Genomic DNA, 25922 nt, shown 5'->3' with positions numbered 1-25922 from the left:
TCCCTGACCTCCAGGCGACTCTCACCAGCTTGGGGCAGTTGATCAGATCTGTAGGACTGGAGGGCTGCCACTCAACATGGTGTTTGGCCGAGGTCTTACCTGCTGAATGCCTTGACCAGGACTGATAATGTGTCTGTTCCTCCTGCCCCAGTGCTTAGGTCAATCCACAAAGCACAAATTATGGGACTCACTTTTTTATTTTCCAACTAGTAGAGATAGGTCTGTCTGTCTGTCTACCTACCTATATATCTATTCCCCTGTCTCATCTGTATATCTATCTATCTATCTATCTATTTATCTATCTATCTATCTATCTATCTATCTATCTATCTATCTATCTCACCTGTCTCTGCTTTTTACCTAACATTGAAACTTGAAGACCTTCCATATCGGTACATAAGAGTTTCCTCATGGCTTTTTACAGTAGCATAACATTTATGGTATGTATGACCCTTAAATGATGTACCCAGCCCTCAACTAATAGACATGTAGGTTACTTTCAATCCCTTGATATTTCAAACAACCTTGGATCCTCTTCATATATCCTACTCCACTCTGTAGTGAGACAGAGGGAGCAATAATTATGATCCCTATTTCACAGATGAGAATATTGAGACTGAAAAGTTGAGAGACTTGTCCAAGGTCATACTGCCGGCATGTGGTATAGTGGAGCCTCAAGCACAGGCTTCTTGATTGCCATCCCTGTGTCACAGTAGCAGATCTGTTTGATGTATCCAGAAATGAAGGTAATGTTTCAGCTAATCTTTGATGTGCTCTGCTGCTGTTTTGGCACACAGTATATAATAAATTTCTCATAAATATTCTGTAGGAGCATTTAAATATGAATGAAAGTGACATGATCCTATTTCCTGCTTACCCATTATTTCTGGTGTTATTTTAATGATGTTATCCTCCGTCTGGGTGGCATGTCTACCACATATATCCATTCACCCATTTATTATTTATTCACTGCCTCCAGGTTTCCTGCCATGCCATGCACACACGGTTCATTAGCAGTCCCTTCATTCAGGAGTGGAACTCCCACACTGCAATCAACCATGCATCCTATTATGTTTCTGCAGTAGCAGTTATGCAGAGGTGGCTGGCACTTCTGTCAGAAATAGCTCTCCACACTCTGTCATTTCAGAAGTGACTAGAGTATAAGTATGAGCATAATGTGCCCGTTTTCTGATGACCTGAAAAGAGAGAATACTGATGGCACAGGTTCTTATAAAGCTTAGAAGAGAAGGTGCATTGACAAGGAAGGCATTTTAGGAAGGGGAGAGAAAATCTATCCATCCACAAAGACTGAGAAGATGGTTCTCTTTATGTCTACTCTTGCCCCTGTTTTATCCCTTGAGGCAGTCTCTGTCAAAGTCATCTCCCAAAGGGAGAGTTTCATAGCTTCCCACCATCCCCAAAGAGAATCCAGATTCCTGGATATGGCATTCAAGGCCTCACAATTAGTCTCCAACTTACCTTTCTAATCTATTCCACTTCTGCTTTTCACACACCAAAGGCTTACCACAGTTGTCTTTGGATGGTTTGAATGTACTAACTTTTGTTGACATTGTCCATTTTTTAAAATTGTACTCTTCATTTTTATAAAATGCATATTCTTTTAGAGTCAAATAATCCTACAATGCTTGTGCTAAGAAAGAGCAACTCTGGGCAGCCCGGGTGGCTCAATGGTTTAGCGCCGCCTGCAGCCCGGGGTGTGATCCTGGAGACCTGGGATGGAGTCCCACGTCGGGCTCCCTGCATGGAGCCTGCTTCTCCCTCTGCCTGTGTCTCTGCCTCTCTGTGTGTGTGTCTCTCAAGAATAAATAAATAAAACCTTTAAAAAAAAAAAGAGCAACTCCCTATAATCACATATATATATATTTTCAAATCTCCAGAGGTAAAAACTTCTAATTTTTTAGCTAGATCTTTTGGCATTTACCTCCATATTTCCAAATAACATGCTTGTCTTGCTATTTCTTGATTTCTTTACTTTGGGTATCATCTATTCACCTTTCTTTATGGAAGATATGATTTAGCTGTCTTCCTTCTTTCAATCTGCAACACACATGAGCCTTTTCTATTTTCCTCAATATATTAGATCTATTTTTGTGATTTCTGTTATTATGATTATTTACATGTTATTCACATCTGAGCCATATAAAACAGATTTCATTTTTCTTTTCTGTATAACTATTTGTTTTTCCAGGAGTTAATGCTACCCTTTGGTTTATTTTTTGGTTACTTTTCTATGTACTTAACACTAATTCAACACACTTTTTGACAGTTGACCAACTATCCCATGAGGATCACCACACAAGTCATGTCTTCTATTAATTTCATAATCTTTAGGATATCCCTCTCTGTACATCTCCTGTGCCCCAATCTGGACGTTGTACTTTACATCTTATGTACAGCTGCCATCTTGGGATCATGCTATGAATTTCTTTCACTCTTCTCTTGCCTGATTTGTTCCTTGTTTTAATAAAACACATCTTCTCGTTTCTTAGGAAAGGGCACATAGATTTAGTATTTTAAAATTTTGTAAGACTGAAAATGTTTTCATTCTGCTCCCACAGTTGATGGGTAGTTTGACCAATTTTGGCATTTTGGAAAATTTTCTTGAGTTATATTGATTATGAACACCCTTTCTCGTCTCTAATCACTTTTTCTAGTCTCTAATTATTCAGAAATTAGACCTCTTATCTATTAGTTTTCTTGTTTTCATTATTTTTTAAATTTGTTTTTTTGTTTTGTTTTGTTTTTTGAGTTTTTTTGTTTTTGCTTTTTGTTTGTTTTACTTTATGGGGCGTATCCTCCAAACCATTAATTGAATTTTCATTTAAGTTTTTTAACTTCTGATTTATCAAGAGCTTCTTTTCCTCTCTGAATGCTCTCTTCTTAAAGAAATTATATATATTTTTAAGGCTACTATAACTTTTTGTATCTCTGAGAACATTGTTCTTTAAAGTTTTTTTTTTTTTTAATTCTGCATATTTACTGTTACCTCTATATTCCTTAGAGGCTTTCCCCAGTGTGTGGTCATCCTTGGTCTGCTCGTATTTAAGAGTGAAGTACTCAAAAGCTCCTCGGAAGCTCTGAGCCTATAAGTGGGGCCTGTGGAGGGTGACTTTCACCCTGGTGTGATGAGGCTAGACCATTTACTTGGGAAACCCCAATGTTAGGACCTTTATTTAAGGTTGATTGGCATCCCCAGAGAAGACCATTCTCCTGCCTATTTGGTAAAGGCCTGGTTGCCCGCTATATGAAGAACCAAACAGAGAAAGAAAACTGAGATATTAGTAGTCTGGATGTAAAGTTTCACTTGAGTCCTCTGTCTTCTATATAGAGCCTGGTTTCTCCAAGTTCATAGACTCGTCTGGAGAATAAATCTCCAGCTGTTGCTGGGGCAAGTTGGGTGTATGGAGTTCTAGAGGCTCCACTTCTCCTCTTGTTTACCTTCAGCTTTTACCTCTAACTTCCAGAGGTGTCTATGTTCTGTGATACTTAGTGGGAACTTGCAGCACAAATTATGTTGCTTCTTGGCCAGCCCCATTTCTGGCTTAGAATTCAGCCTTTGGGGGTCTGTTGAGTCCTTTGCTACTCAGTCATCTCCTTTCCAGCTTTCTGGAATTTTATTGCTATTGTCTCCTCTCATTTTCCCCACCTTTCAGTTCTACCTCAAGGAAAACAGTAGATGCATGCTACAAATCTACCATCCTTTGCCAGGAAGTTTGTTATTAATATTTTTCTACATTGTGCATTTTTTTTTTCAGAGAGAGCATGTGAACTTGTGGAGGCAGAGGGAGAAGCAGATTCCCCACTTAGTGCAGAGCCCAATGCGGGCCTTGATCCCAAAACCCTGATATCATGATCTGAGCTAAAATCAAGAGTTGGATGCTTAACCAACTGAGCCACCCGGGGGGCTGGGGAGCATCCAGATGAACAGATATCTTATCTCTTTTCACAGACAAAACTAAGACTCAGAGAGGTTAAGCAACCTGTCTAGGTCACACAGCTAGTTAAATGAAAAATTTATATGTAAGAGATAACAGATCAACCATAAACAAAACTGTGCTGACTAGTTTAAGGCAGTACCCTTGATATATTTGAGATTTTTGCACTGTGATTATCTAGCTGATATGATGGGTGGTAGTGTCTTTACCATCATAGAAATCAATTTTCCTGTGTCTAAATGTAAGCACTAATAATGTTTATCTAGCAGTGTTGTATTTCATTTAGTAAATAATAACACCCCTTTGCTGAGTCTACTCCCTTTCTGCTGCAAGATGAAGGAGAGAGTCGTCAGTTTTGAACCCATCCTGCAAAGCATTGGTGAAACTGATCTGGGTTTCCCAGGGCCAGCCACTAGGATGCAAGGGCATGCTTTTATGTAAAGAGCATTTCATTAGCCCTCTCTCCCAGCCTTTGGATATGAGAATTTTTTTATCTTTTATTTTTTAATTTAAATTCAGTTTGCCAACGTATAGTATATACTTAGTCTCTGATGTAGTGTTCCATAATTCATCAGTTGCATATATCACCCAGTGCTCATCCCATCACAGGCATTAAAGTGGTGAGGTTCTTGATGTAACCACTGTCTCTCCCTGTGCTCCTGGCTAGCCACCTCCTGGCTGCTCTCCATGCTTTGCTCACTTTTCTCCAAGGGGGGCGTTTCTGACTGGTGGGATTAAAGAGGGCATTGGGCGTGCTCAGTGAGGCTCCCTCAGCTCTCTTCCAAAGCCAGGCAGCCTGCAAGAGGCCCCCATTCTCCATCCATCGAGAGACCCGCTGCCTGGGGGAGTGTGTATTCATCTGGATGTCCCCCACTCCTCCCACCCCTGGCTGCGTTCTCTAGCATAGATTTCATCACTGTTAAAGCTAATGTTGGCCTCTGTCTCGTGTTTCTAGTTGTTTGTTTCCAAACCTAGGCAGGAAGGCTACGGTGTCTTGAACTGCTTCAGCGCCAGTAATTCTTGCTGGCTGACAGAGGTTGATTTTAATTTGTATTTAAAGGACATCACCGAACCTAGAAGAAACTTTTTTTTTTTAAATGTACTGGGAAGCAAGTCAGAAATTAGTAAGGCAGTGGTTTGAATTTCCCATTTAAAATAAGAGTATTTAACAGCATATTATTTTGAAAGTGAATTTTTATTACTTTAGATAACTTGAATATTTAATGAAGCCTGTCACAAAAGTGCTAATCTGTACCCTTTCCCAGGGCTCTTTTTAGACAAGGATGGAAACCCTCGCCAGAGGCATATTCTTACTGTGCTGAAATTAACAAATCAAACTTTCCAAAGAAGAAAAGGATTTTGGAGAAACTTTCTTTTCTTAATTTCACTGGCCACGTGATTCTTACAGGACATAGGAAAGGCTGCACGCTTGCCCCCATGTTTTAGGTGTGAATTTGCAGAAATGACGCTTGAGATCTTCTCATGGCCACCTTGCTCTGCCCCGCACTCTGCAGGGGGATCAGCTTTACAGGGTATTTGGGCCACCACCCATCCAGCCATGGGGAGGTGATTTGGAAATCTGAGCTCATGGCAGGTGCATGATAAGGAGACCATGCATCCTTTTCTTGGCCACCTGCCTGTACTCCTGTTTTTCCTTGAGGGTTTGCCTAGATTTGCCATGGCCGTTCCCATTGCCTCAGGGTGTGTGAATATGTCACAGTCATCAGGTGGTAGCCTTGAAATATGTGCAGGTTATTGTATGGCAATTAAACCCCAAAAGGCTTTCTTTAAATCCCGTGTGTTAGGAAGCATTATTACTCCCATTTTACAGATGATAAAATATAGTTCTAGGTAGCACATTGAACTTGCCCAAGGTCCTCAGTGATGAGCTCCTTCAGGGTCAGGTCTGTGTCTCATCCATCTTTGCCTCTTCTTTACACCCCCCATCCCCTAGGTGCATCACATATTCCTGTATATTATACATATTTGGTGCTCATTAATTATTTTTTGGGTGGATGAATGCAGCATAAATATACTTTTTGTTTGTTAACTTGGGGTGAGAGAGCAACTGTGGGAAAACAGCTAAGATCCCGGAAATACTTTAGAGACTTGCGTCCCTGCATCCCCAGGAGGAAGCCATCAGACACCGCTTTTGGGGTCCCACTCTCATGAGGCTCTGCTGAGTCTTGGAAGGACATGGGACCACTGTTGGAGTGGTGCAGATGCCTCAGCCTGAGTGTGACTGGCCGGAGGCCCAGGTGTGATCCACAGTTACCATGGAAACCCATCCGTGGGCAGGTGGCTGTCACCTGGTTCTGCAAGCTGGGAAAAAACTGGGGTCTAATAGCATCCTTTTGAGAACAAGGCTTCTTTTTCCCATTCAAGCAGGGAAATGAACCTATGTCTTCCAGAGTATCTGTGTTCCTCACCACTGTTCTGTGCATTGTGGCCTCTGGCCCTGAGGTTTATGAGCTTTCCTGTGAACCAAACATAGGTACCCATATGTTATATTTTTGCAGACCCTACATTTCATTTGGCTCTCTTCTTTGTTCTCCAAAGCTTGTTGAAGGCACCATCTCTCCAAAAAGCGCTAGTAGGTCTGCCCCCCACCTTGCCCTACACCAAATTTTCTTCCCCAGCCAACAAGCCATCTGTTTCTTTGGGACACTTCTGTCTTCCCGCCATCAGAGTTTTTCCTGAAGGTCAAGTTGTAGAGAAGAAATCAGAGCTTTTCAAACTGGGACTTGCAATTCTTCCAAGGGACACATGGCCAGACACAGGAAGGCAGTGCCACCAGGGGAGAAACAGGGTCATCATCCTCTGTCAGCCTCCTATTCATTTAAATATTCTTTCTTATGTCAATCATTTCAAAACCTCTGAATACAAACAGGATTAAAAATAGGTTACATTGGGCAGTCCGGGTGGCTCAGCGGTTTAGCGCTGCTTTCAGCCCAGGGTGTGATCCTGGAGACCCGGGATCTAGTCCCACATCAGGCTCCCTACATGGAGCCTGCTTCTCCCTCTGCCTGTGTATCTGCCTCTCTCTCTCTCTCTCTCTGTGTCTTTCATGAGTAAATAAATAAAATCTTTAAAAAAAATGGTTACATGGCAGAAAACAAAATTCCACAAACTTTTTCAATATTTTTTTTATTGTGGTGAAATATATATAACATGACATTTACCATCTTAAGCACTTGTGTGTACAGCAGTACAGTGGTGTGAAGTACAGTGATGCTGTTGGGCAACCATCCCCACCCTATCTCCAGATCTTTCATCTTTCTAAGCTGGAGCTCCGTCCCCATGAAGCACTCACCCTCCAGGTCTGTGACCCCCAGCCCCTCAGTACCCACCATGGCTTTCCGTCTGTGCGAATTCAGCTGCGCCAAGTACCTCATATAAGTAGAATGCCACAATGTCTGTCCTTTTGGGACTGGCTTATTTCCCTTTTAGCGGAGTGTCCTCAAGATTCATCCATATGGTAGCAAGTGTCATAACCTCCTCCTGTTTTAAGGCTGTGTAATATTCCGCTATCTGGGCAGACCACATTGTGTTTAGTCATTCGTCTGTCAACGGTTACTTGGGTTGCTCTTACCTTTGGTTTTGTGAGTGAGATTCCACACACATCTAAAGATTGAACGAAAGGCTTTCCCAAGATGCATGCTTGAGCAGGCTTGTGGTTTCTGGAGCTCTCTGTGAAGGGAGGATGTACTCATTTACAAGGACCTGCCTTCAAGGGCTCAGGTAGGGGGTGGCACCTGAGAAGCTTTAGACCACATGACATTGTTCACATGACAGCATTTCTTTTTTTTCTTTTTTTAAAGATTCTATTTATTTATGATGGGCATAGAGAGAGAGAGAGGCAGAGACACAGGCAGAGGGAGAAGCAGGCTCCATGCTGGGAGCCTGACGTGGGACTCAATCCTGGGACTCCAGGATCGCGCCCTGGGCCAAAGGCAGGCGCTAAACCGCTGAGCCACCCGGGGATCCCCACATGACAGCATTTCTGGAGAAAGTATAAGAGGTAGTGGTTGTAGAGCAGATGCCCAGATGACAGAATGAACAGCTTGGGCATGTGACTGAGTGAAGTGGATGGATTCCCTCCTGTGGAATATTCAGAGCCCCTTGGGTGCCTGGGCCTGCCCTCCCCTGGAAGGGCTCATGTCCTTGCGGGGTCCACAGTGTGGCAAAGGCCAGCACAGGAGAAGAACATTGAACAAAGGACAGAGGAGTAAGTGACAAACAAATGCCCCATAGGGACACTTCAAAGAGAGTAGTGAGGACCAGGGACCCGAAGGACAAACAGGAGACCTTCAGGAAGACAAGGGTGCCAGGGAATGCCAGTCACAGGGCGACCCTGACAGTAGGCTCAGGAGCATGCCCAGAGTGGCCAGGAGGGGTGGAGGGGGAAGGGGGTTGGTGGCAGAGGATCAGATGGGACCTTCCAGGCACACTTCAGCTGGGATCACCGTGGGAAGGGCTCAGAGCCCGTGTTAGAAACTTTGAACTTTCATCCTCCCGATGGGATACCTTGAAGGATTTCCCCCCCAGGTAGGAACACAGTCCCCTGTACCTTCGAGAGTGGTCAGTGTGGAGTGAACGGCCAGAGTCCAGAAGCCCCAGAGGGTCTTAATAAGCAGAGCTGCCCTGTGGTCCTAAATTGCACCCTGCAGGTTCCAGGGCTGCTTCTCTGAGAGTATTTGAGACCTTCCCAATACTCCCAGTTTGAGTGAATGACAGAGCACAGCCAAGCAGGGTGCTGCTGGGACGTCCTCTCTGCCCCCCCCCCCCCCGTTGCTGTCCTCCCCACTGGCCCCAACCATGCTCCACTCACCTTCCTGGCTTCTGGCCTGCCCCCGCTCCCCAGGTCCGTGGAGAGCTCCTCCGGGAACGTGTACAGTGGCTTGAGGAGCAGGAGGCCCGCTTCGCGGAGTCGCTGGTCTCCTTGCAGTTCCAGAAGGCAGCCAGGACGGCCAAGACCCTGTGGGCATACACCGCCCTCCTGAGCACCCAGGACCTGCTCTTGGAGGAGCTGCGCGAGTCTGAGACCCTGACAAAGTTGGCCTGTGAGCAGATCCTGGGGTCCCACAGCTCGGTGAGTGCGGGGCTCGCCAAGGAAGGGGGTTGGAGCCTGCGCCACATCCACAGGCTCATGGGTTCATCTCCGTGCCCTCCCCTGGCTCCCTCCCTGTCCAGTAGGTGGTTGCCTGCCCTGTCTACACTGCAGGGTTGCAGGGAGGGCTAAGTGAGGTGACCTAAAGGCCTCAAGCCTGCTGGTTTGCATTGCCCCTCCCACCCCCCCACCCCCCGGGCAGCAAACGTTTTGAATCTTAACATTTTTAACGTTTCTGAAACGGGGATGCACTTTGCATCAAGAGCGGGGTTGCGGGATCATCACTTCTAGAGCTGTGGAAACAGCATAGCTTTCAGTTAACGGGCCTTAGATGTGATGAAATCCAGGATTGTTGTTTATTTTTATAATTACATTTATTACCATTATGCCTATGTGCTGCCTTTTTGTCAAGGTGTGGGAGGTATATTCATAAAATGGAAGTAATGGAATTAACCGTTTTGTGGACTGATTTTAGGTCCTATATGAGAAGATTTTAGAACTTCATATGTTATTATAATACCGCTAGAGAGGAAAAGGAACCCTGCTCACTGGGTGCCAGGTATGTGCAGGCAAGCACGAACAGGCTGTGAATGGACACACTCTGGTGTAAGCATTAATCATTCTTAATCACACATCTCAAAATGCCCCTTTAAGCACGACTGATTATAAGTTACAATCTTATGCTGCTCCACCTTTATGCCCTCTATCACACATTATATTATTTAACTATTGAGCTGTGTTGTGAAGTGGGCACTGCTATTATGTTCAGTTCTCAGGGAGAAATTGAGATTCGGGCAGGTGGCAGGTCTCCATGTGGCTGATAAATGCCAGGAGTGGAACGCAATCTGTTTTTGACTTCAACCCACCAGGTCACGTTCATGGACTTCCTCGTTGATCTTGCCAGTGGGGGTTCCCATCATTCCTTTTTAAAGTCGTAAATAACATTAGATTCTGAAGAGTCCTGAGCTGTTTCTCCCATAAACATCATGCAGCCTGCATTATGTCAGATGTTTTTCAGGATAGAAAGAAGTGGAAATGTTGGTATTCCAGCACAAAACATTCAGATGCTGGATAAGTAAAAATAAACATACATCCTAATGCTCTGTTAGTGCACAAGAGAATGTGGAAAATTACCAAAGGCCAAGGATATCCCAGGGAAGGCCAATCCAGAGGCTCCAATCCCAGGGCAAGAACTGAGATCTGCAACCCAGGGATTTGGGGTTCATTTGGGGGGATAGGATATGAGGCTGGGGTGTCCTGAGGAGGTAAAACCCCCAGTGAGGGGGTGGGAGGAGAAAGCCACCTGCTGTCAAAGGAGCCACCCTTCATGGGAAGACCTGTCCATTCCCCAGGGCTGGGGGTGGGGGGAGGGGGAAAGGGGAGGGGACTCTCCTCTGTGAATTTGTTTTCAAAGGCTTCTGCTGGTTTGAAGGAATCCAAAAGTACTTCAGCTCTCCAGTCAGGAAATCTCCCAAAGAGATAAATTAAATTACAATGGTTCTGGGATGGCTGACTACTCTAGTGCTTGGCCAGAGCAAAAACAAATCCTCTCCAGAGGGAAATATTCTCCATCTGGGCATCTCCGGATTTTCACAGATTAATTCCAGCCAAATATAAGTTCTCAGTTAAAATTAGAAGTCCCCAAACACATAAGCGAGACAAAATGATGTATATGCAGAGAAACCAAAAAATAAATGAATAAAGACCCAACAGATTGAAATCTCTAAAGATGTTAGATGCTCAGATGATCAGCATAGAATATAAAATAATGATTTATGAAATTATTTTAAAAATTAAAGGTAATACCAAAATGACTTTAGAGTTTTCATTCACGAGCACAGCAGAGTGATTCTAAACTTGCATGTATGTGATAAAAGACTCAAAATAACGAAAAGCAATTGACAAAACAGCAGGGAGAAGTTGGTAAATCTGTCACTGTAGTGGGAGATTGCAGCACACCCCTTTTCTGTGGTTGATCAGATAAGACATGTGAAGATACCAATGAGTTGATTAACCAGTCAGTCAACCTGTATTTAATGTATGTCCACAGAATCTTCCAGCCAGCAGTTAACAAATACATATTATTCTTGTGCACACATTGGAACAGTTACAATTAAGTTATACAATATTATTTGACCACCTTTTTGAAAAAGAAAATTAAGTTTAAATCCATTTAAGAAAAGATTATTACTCACAGTCCATGCTTGGAAAGTTTTAAAACTTACTTCTGAATAATTCATTGGTCGAAGAAATGATAATGGAATTTTTTTTTTAATGTAGAACAGAAAAATAATATAAATACAACATATTAAAATTTGTGGAATTTTGCCAAAGTAGTTTTTTAGCTCAAAGGGAAATTAATGCCCTAAACTTATATTTAAAAAGAAAGGCTTATGATTAAGATCATATGAAAAGCTAGAGGGGAATGATGAGAAATAAATCTGGAAAGAAGGAAGGAAGATCACATAAGTAAAATAAGAAAAAAACTTACCCCAAACCAACCAAACTATGACAGAAAGGATCAGTAATGTGAAAATTTGAATTTTCTGAAAAAAGGCTAATAAAATACACAAAGCTCTGACACGAGTGGCCATTTGAAAAAGAGATATGGGGCTAATAAATAATAAAAAGCATCATTAACTACACATGCAGTAGAGTTTTAGAAAATAAAACTCTGTGAACAATTTCGTGTAGATGAATTTGAAAACTGAAAGGAAATGGAAAATTTCCTAGAAAATTTGTCAAAATGGACTCAAGTAGAAAGTCTTATTACCATAAAAGAAATTGATTCAGTAGTCAGGAAATCTGACACAAAAAGGCACCAATCCTGATAGTTTTATAGGTGAGCTCCAACAAATTTTTCCAATCTCATATACAAATTATTCCTGATGTTAGAAAAATAGGGAATATTCCTCATTTTATGAAGCTTAGACAACCCTGACATGAAAACCAGACAGGAGTAGTATAAGAACAATTATAGTTCACCCTTACTTGTGAGCCTAGACATACAACTTGTAAACAAAATACCACTAACATAATCCAGCCATCCATAAAATAATTAGCACAGCATGGCCAGGTTGAGTTTTTCCCAGAAATATAAGGTTGGTTGAACTTTAAAATATCCATTTACAAAGTTTGCCAGGTTAACGGATTAAAGGAGAAAAGAAAAAACTTATATGATCATTTCAGTATAACACAACAAGTATTTTGTCAAATTCAACACCCACCTAAGATAAAAATTTCTTAGCAAATTCATGTCAGGAGGAAACCAACACTGGGTATTTACCCAAAATCCACAGCAAGAATGAGAGAGATGATGGGTGCAGGGGTATGCGTGGCCCCGAATTACAGGTGAAGGATGTGAGGCCTACAGAGAAGGGACAAGTCAAGGTCGTGTATTGATTAGGTGCAGAGTAGACTAGGAGCCTGTGGCCTTCAGCTCACATTTCACCTGCTGCCCCCCGAGTGCCCTGGGCAACCGCTCAGCTCAGCCCTGAGACACCTTGGGACTGCCCTGACTTCTGTAGTCATTGGGTAGTATGACGCTTACATTTTCAGTTTCATCTCACAGCCTTTTTGCGTAACATCAAAGTTTCCATCTTCTCGAATGTGTTTGGAAGAGTTATGTGTCCTGAAATGGAAGCAACTGCTCATAAGTCACATGATGTATTATTCAGCTGGTGGAAAGGCAGTGGATGTGAAGATGCCAGTGTTTTCTTGATTTGCATTTGAAGGGAAGACAAACCTGTTGTTTTGCTCCAGATACTAGACTTTCATTCCACAACTTGATCTTTCCGTGAAAACCGCTTTCCCATTGTGAATGGGCTCTTAAGCTGTTAAACATTCAGAGGAATTAAAAAACCATGAAATGAAATGCTTTGGAAGGAAGGACTTGGAAGAGAACTATATCAGGTGCACCACCTTGGATGAAAGATTCCAACGCATCTTGTGAGATGGGAACATAGGCAAGGCACAGTTGAATCATGGGGCCATGAGGCATGATGGGCAAATCTGCAGAGGATGGACTTCCCCCTAACAGATCCTGGGACCCCAGACCAACCATACCCACTATATCTGCACCATAGTTCAATTGCTCTGGATCCACTGTTCCAAACCTGAACCCGGTGTCTTCCTCTGTTCTTCCTCTGGCTTACTGCCCACTTGCTGCTAATCACCCAGTTTGTTGATTCTGCGAGAACATTTTTCCCCATTCCTGACTTTGGTGCCCAGCTTCACTGCTAGGACAAATCTAGACATGAAAAAGAAAAATAACACTAACAGTAATTTGCTCATGTGAATCGGGCTCTCCGTAAGTCCAGAGCATCATGAGAAGTGTTTGAACCTTCTGTCAAGCCCATGATGCTTCTATACCCATTCTACAGATGCAGGAATGAGGCTCAGGAAGGTTACAGCGTTGCCCCAAGCTCCCGCAGCTGGAAAGCAGGGCTTGCACCTTCTCCTGCAAAGCCTGGCTCCTGTCCTTACATGTGTTTCCGCCTGCATCCCTCCGCCTACTCTGGTCCCCTCTACACTGTGGCCTGAGAAGTCTCTGAAAAACAGAAATGATCATTGACAACCTCAGCCTGCCTCTACTCTAGATTTTAAATCTCCGCCTTCACTACTGTCGGAGGGACCCCGCATTTCAACCTGGACCTTTGCTGCTCTGCACACTTGAGCATCCATTCCATTCAGGCTCTGAATTCATTCCTCCGAATTACTCCCATTCCTCTGAATGGGCTTGGCTTCTGTTTCACCCCTTTGCAAGCTCATATCCATAGTCTGAGTCAAGCCAAATGTTGCCTCCTCTGTGAAGACCTCTATGATTCCCTTGGGCAGAGTTGGTCTCTTTCAGCTTCATGTTTACATCCTGTCCCTCCCAAATCTCTGTGACAGCAGATGGTGGCTGTTACTGTCACTGTAACTGCACAGCTGTCATCCACACTAGACTGTGAGTTCCCAGAGTCCAGGGGCCGTATCTCATTCACCCCTGACCCCTTCTGCCCAATAAAAGGCCTAGAGCTGTCAATCTGTCTTTCATCTCATTGTCTATCTGTCTAACCATTCATTCAACTGATACCTACAGAGTGCTTGCCAGAGACAACAGTGCCGAGGCATGGGGCCCAGAGCCCGAGAAACCTGAAATCCCTCCTCATTCATGGCACTTGTGCTGTTCTGTTACTTCAGGAGATTGACCAATACTCTCTGCGCCTTAGCCAGCTTATCTATATTATGGCATAATAACACATTTGGTTTTTTTTAAGATTTTATTTATTTATTCATGAGAGACACAGAGAGAGAGAGGCAGAGACACAGGCAGAGGAAGAAGCAGGTTCTCTGCAGGGAACCTAACGTGGGACTCGATCCCAGGACTCCAGGATCACGCCTTGGGCCGAAGGCAGATACTTAACTGCTAAGCCACCCAGGCATCCCATAATAACACATTTCTCCTTTGTGCTGGATCGAGTCTGACAGTACATGCTAGCTGACATTATTATTTCTAGGAATAATCGAGATGCTGCTGCTGGCCGTGACTGTTCTTTCTTCTGCGAGCCAGGCCCTGTGGTCCCTGCTGGGCAGAAGGGTAAACAGGCCAGCTGCAGTCCCTGGCTCTCCACCCTCAGCAGTTAAACTCTAGGGAGGAGAACAGGTATTAAGGAAGATAGTTCCAGAACCAGGCCTTGGATTCCAGTTGTGCAAAGTGGCAGGTGGTTGTACAGGGTGTGGAAGGAGTTTGAGGAACAGGCTGGCCTCTGGAAGGATGTGCCATCAGCAGCTACAGCCTGCAGGACACATTCCCACTTCACTTTCTGTTCCCAGTCACGGCTCACCAGGTCTTGGAAAACAAGTGTGACACTCTCTGTGCTCTCCTCCTGCTTTGGAGACACTGGCAGCTGTGGGTTCTGGCCTTCGTTCCCCACACCGTGGCTGGGGCTGGCCAGCGCGAGTGTGGGATCAGTGAGAGCCTCGTCCACGAGCAGGCTCCGGGCATGCTGACAGCACATGCTGTCAGAAACTCATTAGCGCTGTTAGAAGCTCTGTGTTTGGTTATGTTTACATTTGGGATGCTGCAAGGAGATGGATGGCCGTAATTGGAAACTTCAGTGTGTTAGATGGCTCCGCTCAGAACGGCAGGCTCTTTTGCACTTATTTTCGGAGGATGATGGACCACCGTCCTCTGTGGAGCCCATCTGAAGCCCCTGGACTGAGTCCCAGCTTCACCCTCCACCCCCACTTAGAGTCCTGGCCTGTGTCTACATTCTACGAGGCTTGGGACCTTCCAGCCCCCATCTCTCCTTAAACCTGAGCAGGCTGTGGACAGAACCCTGTAGCCAGATTATCTGACTCTGGTGGCCTAAGAATGCAGCTTTCTTCTCCTTGGCCAGCAAGAGGCAGTGTTGTGTGACCTGGCCTGGCCTCTGCCAGAGCTCTGGCTCTGCCACTTAAGAGCTGCATGAGACAGAAAATTACTTTAACTCTTTTGCCTTAATCTCCTCATCTGTAGTGGGGGAAATAAGAGTATGTATTCCATAGGGTGGTTTCAAGGACTCCATGAGATTAATATATGTGAACACTTAGAAGGGCACCCAGCGTGCTGTGGGTCCCATCCGTGTCCACCCTGGTTGTTGTGCTCCGGCACAGGCTTCCCACCAGGTGAATAAATGTGTGCTGGTGTCCTATACATCAGCGATGACAGGTGCCAGCTGCCAGGCATGGTGCTGAGTGCTGCAGACAGTGAGCTGGAGATGCAGCCCTGCCCACTGGAGCTCACACTCTAACAGAAAGGTACGGGTACAGCGACTTCAGGCAGCTACAGAGATGGGGTAGTCTCAGCCTGCTTGGGCTTCCGTAACAAACACCAGAGCCTGGGGGGCTGAAACAACAGACTTTTCTCTCAGAGGTCTAGAGGCTGGAAATCCAAGATCAAGGCACCAGCCTTGATCATTCATTGCTGAGAGCTTCCTTCCTGGCTTCAGATGGCCACTTTCCTGTTGAATCCTCACATGGTAGAGACTGGGGGCTCAGTTGTCTCTCTTCCAGTCTTAACAAGGACGCTGATCCCATCCTGGGGCCCCACCTTTAGCACCTCATCTAAACTCATTTGCCTCCCAAAGCCTCACTCACTCCCCTAAGTACCATCCCATTGTGAGTTAAGGCCCCAATATAGGAATTGTGAGGGACCACAGACATTCAGCCTGTGATGGGCACAGACAGGGGAAAGCGAGTGGGCACCTTTGGAGTGGGTGTCCGCGTTGTCCCAGGGACCTGAGGAACCCCTCACTGAGGATGTCCTTGAGCGAGGGCTTGAAAGGAGACTCAGAACTGCACAGGCAACCAGAGGAGGGCCCTGTAGGTGGCAGGAGCAGTGTGTGCAAAGACAGGGAGGTGTGAGAGGTCCCCCGGTGGCCTCCTTGCGCTGTTCGACCCGTCTAGAGTGGGGAGGCAAGCAAGAGCAGATCGTGCCAGGCCCAGGAGCTCTGATTTAATCTGTGGACCCCTTGCCCCTCTGTGTGCAGGAGCTCCAGGAGCTAGAGAGGAAGCTGGAAGACAAGCTGGCCCACCAGGAGGCGTCTCAGCTACAGCGGGCTCTGACAAGCCGGCAGCAGTGGGCTGGCGATGGGCCCGGGCTTCTGGGCGAGCCCGAGGACACGGGTTCTGAAAGGCAGATGTCTGCTGTCCTGCAGCAAGCCCTGAGCCAGGGCCGGAAGCTACTGGAGCGCCACCAGCAGAGGTGAGCCCGGTGCCCAGCGGTGACACAGTATGGTATCGGCCCTGCAGGCCTGGGGGCACCTGGCCTCTTGGCTCATCTGGACCCGGCCCCCCGGCTGTCACCCTGCTTGCTGAGGTGTCCTCCCAGTGCCTAGACACCAGCTGCTGACTTAGGAGGGGATGTTCTTCTTCCCTGACATCACCCCTGCCAATGATTCTTTTTGGTATCATTGAAGTTTTTGCTGAACATATTTTTTAAACTTTTTATTTTCAAATAATTGTAGACTCACAAGGAGTTGCAGAAATAGTGCAGGGAAATTCCATGCCCCACCCTCACCCAGCCTTACCCGGTGCCAGCATCGCACATAATCACAGCACTTTATCCAGACAGGGGTGTGATGCAGTGAATACCGGCCTCACTCAGATCTCACCTTGAATGTAACAGTTCATATCCTGCTTTTGTAAAATTAGAAAACAAGACAGAGCCCTTACCTTCTGTTAGGGCTGTTCTTTGCATTCTTCTTAATTAACAATTAGCCTTTGCCCAAGACATTAAGAACTCTTGGCAAATGTACTTTTTAACAGCTTTATGGTGTTCCACTGTGACTATAAGGTTGATGTGGGAAGGACGGGGTACAAACTAGAGACATAGTGTGATTCCATTTTTTAAAACACATGCGCACAAACTAATTAGCAGCAGAGAGACCCAGTTGTAACAGATGTGACTTCTGGGTGGCGAGATTACAAGTTATTTTAATGTATTTGATTATACTTTCCTAGAAACACGATATCAAAGTGCAGTTCTGTTCCACTCGAACTAATCGTAGGAGGGGCTGGATGTATGTGATCAAAGGGCAAGGCCCGGCCCTTGGAGACGAGGACCTGGTTTACACCAGGATTTTCGGGTATAGGACACCCTCGTCTGCCTCATGCTTTATGGAGGAAATCGCTCGTGAAAAAAACTTCTGACATAAATTTGGGGTTGTGTTAGCTAACAAAAGAGTGCAGGGTGGATCACCCACAGTGCCACCTCCATCGGCTAAGGGACCAGGTAGGCAGATCCTCTCATGTGGAAGTCAGAGAGCCTCAGGGGAACCCTCATGTGGAAAGGCACCCCAAGCCTCTGTGGCCAGAGCCAGGACCAAGCTGGGAACGTGGTTCCGGGTCTGCTTCCACATGGGACACATGGTGGGCCAGGAGCCCAGATCTTGGTCTTCTTGAGCATGACTACTGATACCAAGTGTTTTCCAACTAGGACCACAGCTGGCCCAGCAAAGGTACAGAAAAGTCTCCATACAGCTGCCACAAAACTTCTTCCTTTGTGATTGTTATTTAAATAACTACATGGTCTTCTAAGGTCATGTTGTAATTAAAGTGGACTCACCTAGATTTTGTCTGCATGCTAGTTGGAGGGAGGAGCGAGACCATGGCATTGTGCTCGAAGATTTGCTGGAGAACATGGAGTTCGACACCTTTGCGACCCTGTACAGCCAGGTGAGGACCCGTTAGCCATGTTGTGGGTCAGCCCTCGTCAGCACATGTCATGTCACCTGTTCCTCAGAGTGCACGTGTCCTCACCTGTAGCACGGGCGGGGTGACAACAGGACCTGGGGATGGCTGAGTGGATTTATGACAAGCACCTGGCCCTAGGCCAGCAGGCAGGAGACGTTCCTGTCAGGCACAGCGGTGGCAATGGTGACAGTAGTAGTGACCGCCCTGGTCAGCTTCTTTTCTGAGACTCACCAGGTATCCAGACATGCTTCTCTTCTCTGGTACAAGTTTAACACACAGGAGGTTCCACTACAAACAAAGCTAGTCACTGAAATCAGCTTTTGCTCTATTTAACTGCTGTAGCCATTCCATTTCATGCTACTGCACATTCCTTTTAAAGCAAGAGACTTCCTCGTTGCTTCATGACTAAAATGGGAAAGGGGTGCTTAAGAAATGAATGGCACTGACCCAGCACATCAGGAAGCTTTCCCGTGCAGTGGGTGAGCCCGGGACCCCATCCATATTCCTCACTGAACACTCTTTACGCCTGAGAGGTTTCCAGCATGACTGTGGCCGTTTGTAGACAAAGTGGAATACTGTCTTAACCACATAAGGCGTGACTTCGAGTCCCCTTGACTTCAAAGACCCTGACATCCTCTGAAGAGGCTTTGTTCGTGAATAAATACTCACCATGCTTCAAAGTAAGCAACGGGCTGTCTTGGCCGCTGGGATTTCAGCAGTAAACACAGAAATTATGTCATGCCCTCAGGAGCTGATATTCTAGTGTGGAGAGTAGGCAATCAACAAAATACATACATAAACTGAATTGTATTTTGTGTGCATTATGATCTCATTTATGTAGTTCTGTCCATCTATCCATCCACTCACCCATCCATTCATCCACTCATCCATTCCCTCATCCCCCATCCCCTATCCATCCATCCATCATCCACATATATGTCTAGAAAGATGCTTGGAACAGTGCTTGCCTAATGTTACTGATAATCACTTCTGGATAATGGCATTTGGGATAATTATTTTAACATTAACCTTTGTGCTTTATCACATTACTTAAATTCCTTAAAATAGGCAACATTTCTTAAAAACAAAGACAAGGCGGCACCTGGGCAGCTCAGTTGGTTAAGCACCTGCCTTCAGCTCAGGTCATGATTTCAGGGTCCTGGGAACGAGCCCCATGTCAGGCTCCCTGCTCAGTGGGGAGCCTGCTTCTCCCTCTCCCTTTGCCTGCCGCTCCCCCTGCTTGTACTCTCTCTCTTTCTCTCTGTCAAATAAATAAAATCTGTAAAAAACAAAAAACAAACAAAAAGACTAACAGCAACAACAACAACAACAACAAAAAAACAGATAAGGATGAAATATGCCAAAAACCCACAAAGAGTAGAAATCCACACAGGAAGGAGAAAAAGGGTCCTGGTAAGAGGGAGGCAGCAGCAGGCACAGAAGGGAGGGCCGTGTGATGGCGACAAAAGCAGAAGTTGGAGGGATACACTTTGAAGATGCAGGAAGGGCCATGAGCCAAGGCAGGCAGGTGGCAGCTAGAAGCTGGAAGAGACAGGAAGATGCATTGTCCCCTGAGCCTGAGCAGGAACGAGCTCTGTTGACTTGAGCTCAGTGGAAGTGACTTCAGACTTTCATCCCCCAGACTGCAGGGGAAGAAAAGCATGTTGCTTGGAGCTGCTGTCTGGATCTCCATGGGGTGCGATGGTTCTCCACATGGCAGGTCCTTCTGACCTCACAGAAACATCTGCTGGAGGGGTTACAGTTACCCCACTTTACAAATAAGGAAGCCCGAGCACAAAGAGAAAGAAGGGGGTTGCCCCAGGACACACAGGGTCTATTCTGTGCAGTGGGGCTGGAGGGCAGCCCAGGGTTTCCTGAGTGCAGAATCTAGACAGCCCCCCCCCCCTTTAACTTTTTCTTTTGAAACAATTTTAAATTCACATAAAGTTGAAGCTAGTGTAGAGAGTTCCAGTACCCCACCCCATGTTGCACTCAGTTTCCCCCCGTGGTTACATATTACAAAATGTGAGTATAAGTTCTGTGTCAATTCACATAATCAGTTCCACAATCGAGATACAGAACCATTCCATCGGCACAGAGACCCACCTCGTGCCACCCCTTTACAGGTGCACCCACCCCTCTCCCATCCCTCACCCCCGGCAACCACTACACTCTTCTCCATGTCCACATTTTGTCAGTTCTGGAAAGAAAGACACATGAAATCTTATAGGAGGGACTTGTGGATACAGGCTCTTTTCACGTGGCATCCATCCAGGTGTGCCCAGCACACAGCTTCTTCAACCATCTGCTGGTTTGGGGACATTCCAGTTCTTTCCTGATCCTGTGCTGTTTGCTCTGAGCCACGCTGCGTCAGGGTGCATGAGCAGGAGAGAAGTGTCACCAGCTCGCCCCGGTGCAGGCCAGAGATGCGGCCATTCTGCATGAGTTGGGAGCAGTTGGGAGGATGGATGAAGGTTTCTGGTGTGTCACGGTTTGCCAGGGTTGCTGACCAAGTAGATCCTTGACAGTTCTGTGAATTTGGGGACGTGTTTTCAAGACCGAGCTGCTAAGATAGTTCTCTCCGTGGGACAAAACGTCCTAAGACAGTCATCCATTTAAACGGGTTGTTCATCAAGGTCAGGGCAGTGAGGTCACGAGCTTCCCCATCACCCCTCTAGGAGCTGAGACTGGCATCGTACCTGTCCAGGCTGGCGATGGTGCCAGGGGCCACGCTGCGCCGGCTCCTGAGCGTGGCTCTGCCCACCGCCTTGCAGTCTGAGCTCCTGGCGGCGCTCGATCCAGGCACCCAGAAGCATCCTGACCACACGGTGGAGAACGACGGAGGCGGGGAGCAGGCTGACCTGGCCAGGAGGAGGTGAGTGCGGCATCCAGGCTGCATTGGGAGCACTTGAGTGAGATTCCATGAGGGGAACACACGCAGGGACGAAGCAGGACGCCTGTGAGCCCCGGGCACACACACCTCCCCTGGCCGTCACTTTATGGCATGGGAGCAGAGGATGTCCACACTGGTGGCCGTGAACCCTTGATACGTCATGGGAGGCCTGAGTATTTTGTCCAATCTTTTATCTTCATCACCAGTTTATTTTTCTTTCTTTTCTTTTTAATATTTTTTTAAATTTTTATTTATTTATGATAGTCACACACACAGAGAGAGAGAGGCAGAGACACAGGCAGAGGGAGAAGCAGGCTCCATGCTCCGGGAGCCCGACGTGGGATTCAATCCTGGGTGTCCAGGATCACGCCCTGGGCCAAAGGCAGGCACCAAACCGCTACGCCACGAAGGGATCCCCACCAGTTTATTTTTCAAGTAGTATCTTAAGAAAATGTTTCCCCAGCCATGTAATGCTGTACACACACTTTAGAGGAAGTGTAAAAAGTACATACAAAGAAAAAGAAGAAAAAGAAATTTCCTGGTTCTGTTACCTGGAGAAAAGGGCTGTGAGCATTTTCTTACAATTCTTTGTCCAGAAACTGTTTCCTTACTGGGCTTTATGAGTGTGTTCAGTGTATGCGAGTGTGTGAAATATGTGTGTGTCTCTGCGTGTGTAGTAATCCCGGCAGATGCAACCTTGTGTCTTGCTCCTCAGAACTTTACAGCACAGGCGAGTTTGCTTATTTCCTTCTGACTCTTGTTCATGTGCAGATGTCGTCCTATGCAATAATTATCACACCATTTAGGCCATATTCTCAGCTGTTTTATTAATTTAAAATTCATACTTTTCACCGTTATTGAAACCCCTTCATAGGTATTATTGTTAACAACCATGTGACATTCCCCAGAGGTGTGTAGCCTAGTGTATGCAGCTCATGCCTTCTAACTGGACGTTTGTTTTGGATTCATTTTTTTCCTCAATTATAGATAATGCTGCATAGATACGTTCCTTTGGGAGCAGGTTCCAGGTGTGAATTTGGTCAGCAAAGGCTCTTTATAAGGAGAGGCGGAAAGCAAGGGTGTGGAATGAGCACAGCACAGACAGGACTCTGGGTTCCACACTGTCCTTTACTGAACTGACCTGAGCCCTTGACTCCCTTATGTGACACTGCAGTGTCCTTTCCCAATAGCAGAGAATCATGGTCCTTCACGTAGCATTGGGGTTCCCGGCCTAGCCCACCTTCCAAGCTTCTGCTGTGCCATTCCAACTTTCTTAATATATTCATAAAACCCTGCTGAGCTTCTTGCATGTCCACTGTTACAGACAGTAGCATGTGGGAGAGAATAAGAGACAAAGTCCTGCTGCCTGGAGCATACACCGGGGATGGAGGGTGGTGGAAAGTCCATACGTTAACACACAGGGTGCATTCCACCATACGTGCTCTGGGTCCCCTGCTGTGGGGAGGCAAGACTCACCTCAAGGGTCCCCACCTCTAGGCAGCCTTCTGCTGCTTGACTGATGTCACCTGTTTCCCGGCTTTGACCCCTGGTCAAAGGGGGCAGAGACTGTGTCTTGACCAGAGCAGGTGCTCAGTCAGTGTGCCTCGAGTGAGAGACAGACCATGAAAACGAGTTCTTCCTGTCAGGCCAAGGTCGTGTTGAGGGATGGAGTGCCATCGTGCTTTTCAGGAAGAGTCTATTCTAGGAAATACAAGAGCCTCCCTTCTTGCCTTCAGGAAGCACCAAGCCTGGTGGCAAGCCCTGGAAGGCCGACTGCGAGGAGAACTGATAAGCAGAGGACTGGAAAAACTGCTCTGGGCCCGAGAGAGGAAGGAGAGGTAAAGCTGAGCACCTGCTCAGGTGGTCCGGGCAAGAGGGTCAGCCCGGCTGCCTGGGAGTGGGACGGGAGGTGAGAGGCCCAGGGACCTTGAGGAGGGTGACTGCTGGCATCCCCACATTCCTTCCTGACAGACCGCAATCTTTACTCGCAGTGGACTTAGTTTAGGAGCTGAAGATAATAGGCAGGCCTCTTTGATGTCAGTGGGAGAATATTCTTGATCATTTGTTAGCACTTTACTGTATTTATTTTAATTAGTGGCTGTTTTCAAAAGGGATGTCATTAGAGGGAGAGTAAATCTGTATCTCTATTTAGAGTTTATAGTTTACAAAGTCCTTTGCCATCTACTGCCCTGAGTCTCCCAGCCTTTCAGAAAGTAGGGATGCTGACACTCCAGCTCCGGTAGGTCACAGGAAGAGGCACCAAGCCTGCAGCTGGGAAATGGCGGCCATGGGATTTGGAACCATCTGACTAACCCCTTTCTTTCCCTAGACTTCCAGGCCAGTAATCTTTCCACTCCATCGAGCACCTTTCTCTTTTAGCTGTGGTTTTTGCACAGCTGGAGGTCAAAGAGAGCTAAGGCCAGGATGGTTTTAGATTGCTACACATGGTCGACCAAGTGCGTCCAGTGTTTCCCACTGGAAAAGCTTTGGAGGAAAAGTGAGGTTAGGTAGGTTCATAACAGGGTAGGAAGTGATAATATCCATCCACTGTGTGCTCTGGAAGCAATCCATGTCCAAGCGAGGCGTGTAACCTGAATCCTGCCCCTTCCATAAATTCTCAGCTAAGGTAAAAGTGCTGAGGCCACGCTTCGTGAATTGTCCGTGTTAAAAATCCTGGAGCCACCGATAATAGTCTGGATGTCAGAATTTAGTCCCAAAGAAATTAGATCAGGATTCTGAGCCCAAACCAAGAAAATTAATTTCGAGCTGTATAAATTGTGAAGTCCTCCACGGAGGAGCAGATATCAGTTCCCCCAGGCTGGGGGAGCGAAAGCACTTGCAGGTTGTGAGCGGAGTGAGCAGGTGAGGAGGAGAACTGGCCCCACTCCCCTGGCTCACCCTGCTAGCCTTTGCCCTGCCCAGAGGCACTGTGCAGTGATGCAGGAAGAGGAGACTCTGAATCACACAGAGCTGCATTGGAATCCTTGCTCAGATTCAGACCAGCTGCAAGGGCAGAAGATGGTGTTGCCCCATCTGCCACATCTTGCCCTAGAAGGACCAGTGATCCCGTCGGGACTTCCAGGAGGTGACCCCCACTGACATGACCTCATCATGCCCGGATTGGACACAGAGAACCCTGTGGCTTTTAGGTTGTATATGGCTCTTAGAAGTAGCCCTGGCCATGACCAAGAGCTTCCAGGGATTTAGGGCTGGACCACTCATGGACAGGAGTCCAGCAATCCTTTTATGGGACATCCCCCAAGAGTGTTGCTCTTCTGTTTCAGTTTGCCTGACTTCTAACTCTTGCTTTGTAATCAGAGCTCATCAGCCTGCTTTTTTGGTATGAGGTTCACAGGCAATGATGTCCTGGTAAATGTTGAGCATTGGTTGGTGGGGAGAGAGACAGAAATGGTCTGATTTGTAGCATTTACCAGTTTCCATGGTGCACCTACTCTGACCAGGGCCAATTTCAAGCTAACAACATGATGACAACAGGTTTGCAAAACTGCACATTTAAGTCACAAGTCAGGAAGTGACTTAGAAGTGGTCTGTAGACACCACTTGCTGTAGGCTTCAGCTAATTTTAGGGGCAATCTGATGACCACAGGGAAAAAATCTTTCATTAAAATGACATCTGATTGAGGGCTAAGGACCCAAAATGGATTCTCCTGTAAGGCTCCCATTAGGACACTCAGGAGGGTCAGTTGCCAAAAATGTCACATCTGATCTTCTCTTCTTTCTTTAGTATATTAAAGAAGACATGTCCCCCTCTCAGAGAGAGAGTGATATTGCCTGGAATAGGAAGCTGGCCACACCTGTCCCTGGAGTCCATCGGAGAACCAGCTGCTGTGCCCATTGTAGGGGCAGAAACCATTGATTTATTAAACACAGGCGAGAAGCTCTTCATATTCAGAAATCCAAAGGAACCAGAGATCTCGTTGCATGTTCCTCCCAGGAGAAAGAAGAAGAACTTTCTGAATGCTAAAAAGGCCACTTGGGCCTTGGGCTTGGACTAGTCCCAAGGAAAGCTCCAGGGAGTCTGAAGATAGATATTTTTCTCTCGCCCACGTGTGTGTGTGTTTATAGTGTATAATGCATAGATACAAGTTGCATGTGGAGAAGACGCAGACACCTCCCAACACCTACGACTCTCAAGGACTCAGTTTCATCTGATCTCATGAATTTCCAGAGAGTCCACTCTCCTCAGCCTCAGGACCAGCCTCGAACCCTTGTTGCCTTCAGTCTCACCTCTGCGGGTCTGGAGGGCAACCCTAAACCATGGTTCATACTCCTGCAACATCTGGCTGCATATGGGCTGTGTGTCAAAGTGAGGCCCTTTGTTCTTGCATTTTGTGTTTGTTACGTATCCTATTTTTATCAAGGGAACTTTGGAAAATAAATGCATTTTACACAGAGCTCTTAGGATGGCATTTGGTTTTGCTTTATGTAGGAACCCTTTATTTTTAATTACTTCTGTTTTGGCTGCACGTTATTGTGTTCAACAGAGATTGACCCTCCATCATTCCAGTGGCCAGAAACTAGGGTGTTCGATCTCCAACTCAAATTAGAGTTTTTTCCTCCTTTTATAAATGAGGAAATCCAAAGGCTTAAGAAGGTAAGGTGATGGGTGCAAGAACACAAAGCCAGTTAAGTAGCAGAATCGGGTTTGTAATCTTTACGAACCCTCACCCTTTCTCCCAGACTCCACCAGTGGGGACATTTGCCAGCAAACAAACTGCACACA

General features: G+C 46.3%; 1 protein-coding gene across 4 annotated transcripts in view; it reads left to right on the top strand.

The window, feature by feature from the left end:
* EVC2 (EvC ciliary complex subunit 2) overlaps window positions 1–25593 on the top strand; it is a 126213-nt gene extending 100620 nt beyond the window's left edge. For 2 of the 4 annotated variants that reach the window (XM_077878655.1, XM_077878636.1), the window contains 6 exons: window positions 8821–9048; window positions 16581–16795; window positions 18180–18267; window positions 20964–21160; window positions 22915–23016; window positions 24924–25593. In XM_077878655.1, the coding sequence (XP_077734781.1) occupies window positions 8821–9048; window positions 16581–16795; window positions 18180–18267; window positions 20964–21160; window positions 22915–23016; window positions 24924–25194 (1101 nt within the window). In that variant the 3' untranslated portion in view covers window positions 25195–25593. Of the gene's footprint in view, window positions 1–8820; window positions 9049–16580; window positions 16796–18179; window positions 18268–20963; window positions 21161–22914; window positions 23017–23507; window positions 23686–24923 lie in introns of all 4 variants that reach the window. The other 2 variants (XM_077878664.1, XM_077878644.1) reach the window with 2 other exon arrangements.
* Window positions 25594–25922: the final 329 nt, after the last annotated feature.

Source organism: Canis aureus, chromosome 2, assembly GCF_053574225.1.
Source record: "Canis aureus isolate CA01 chromosome 2, VMU_Caureus_v.1.0, whole genome shotgun sequence".
Taxonomy (NCBI): Eukaryota; Metazoa; Chordata; class Mammalia; order Carnivora; family Canidae; genus Canis; species Canis aureus.
This window is presented reverse-complemented; position numbering and strand designations above follow the sequence as displayed.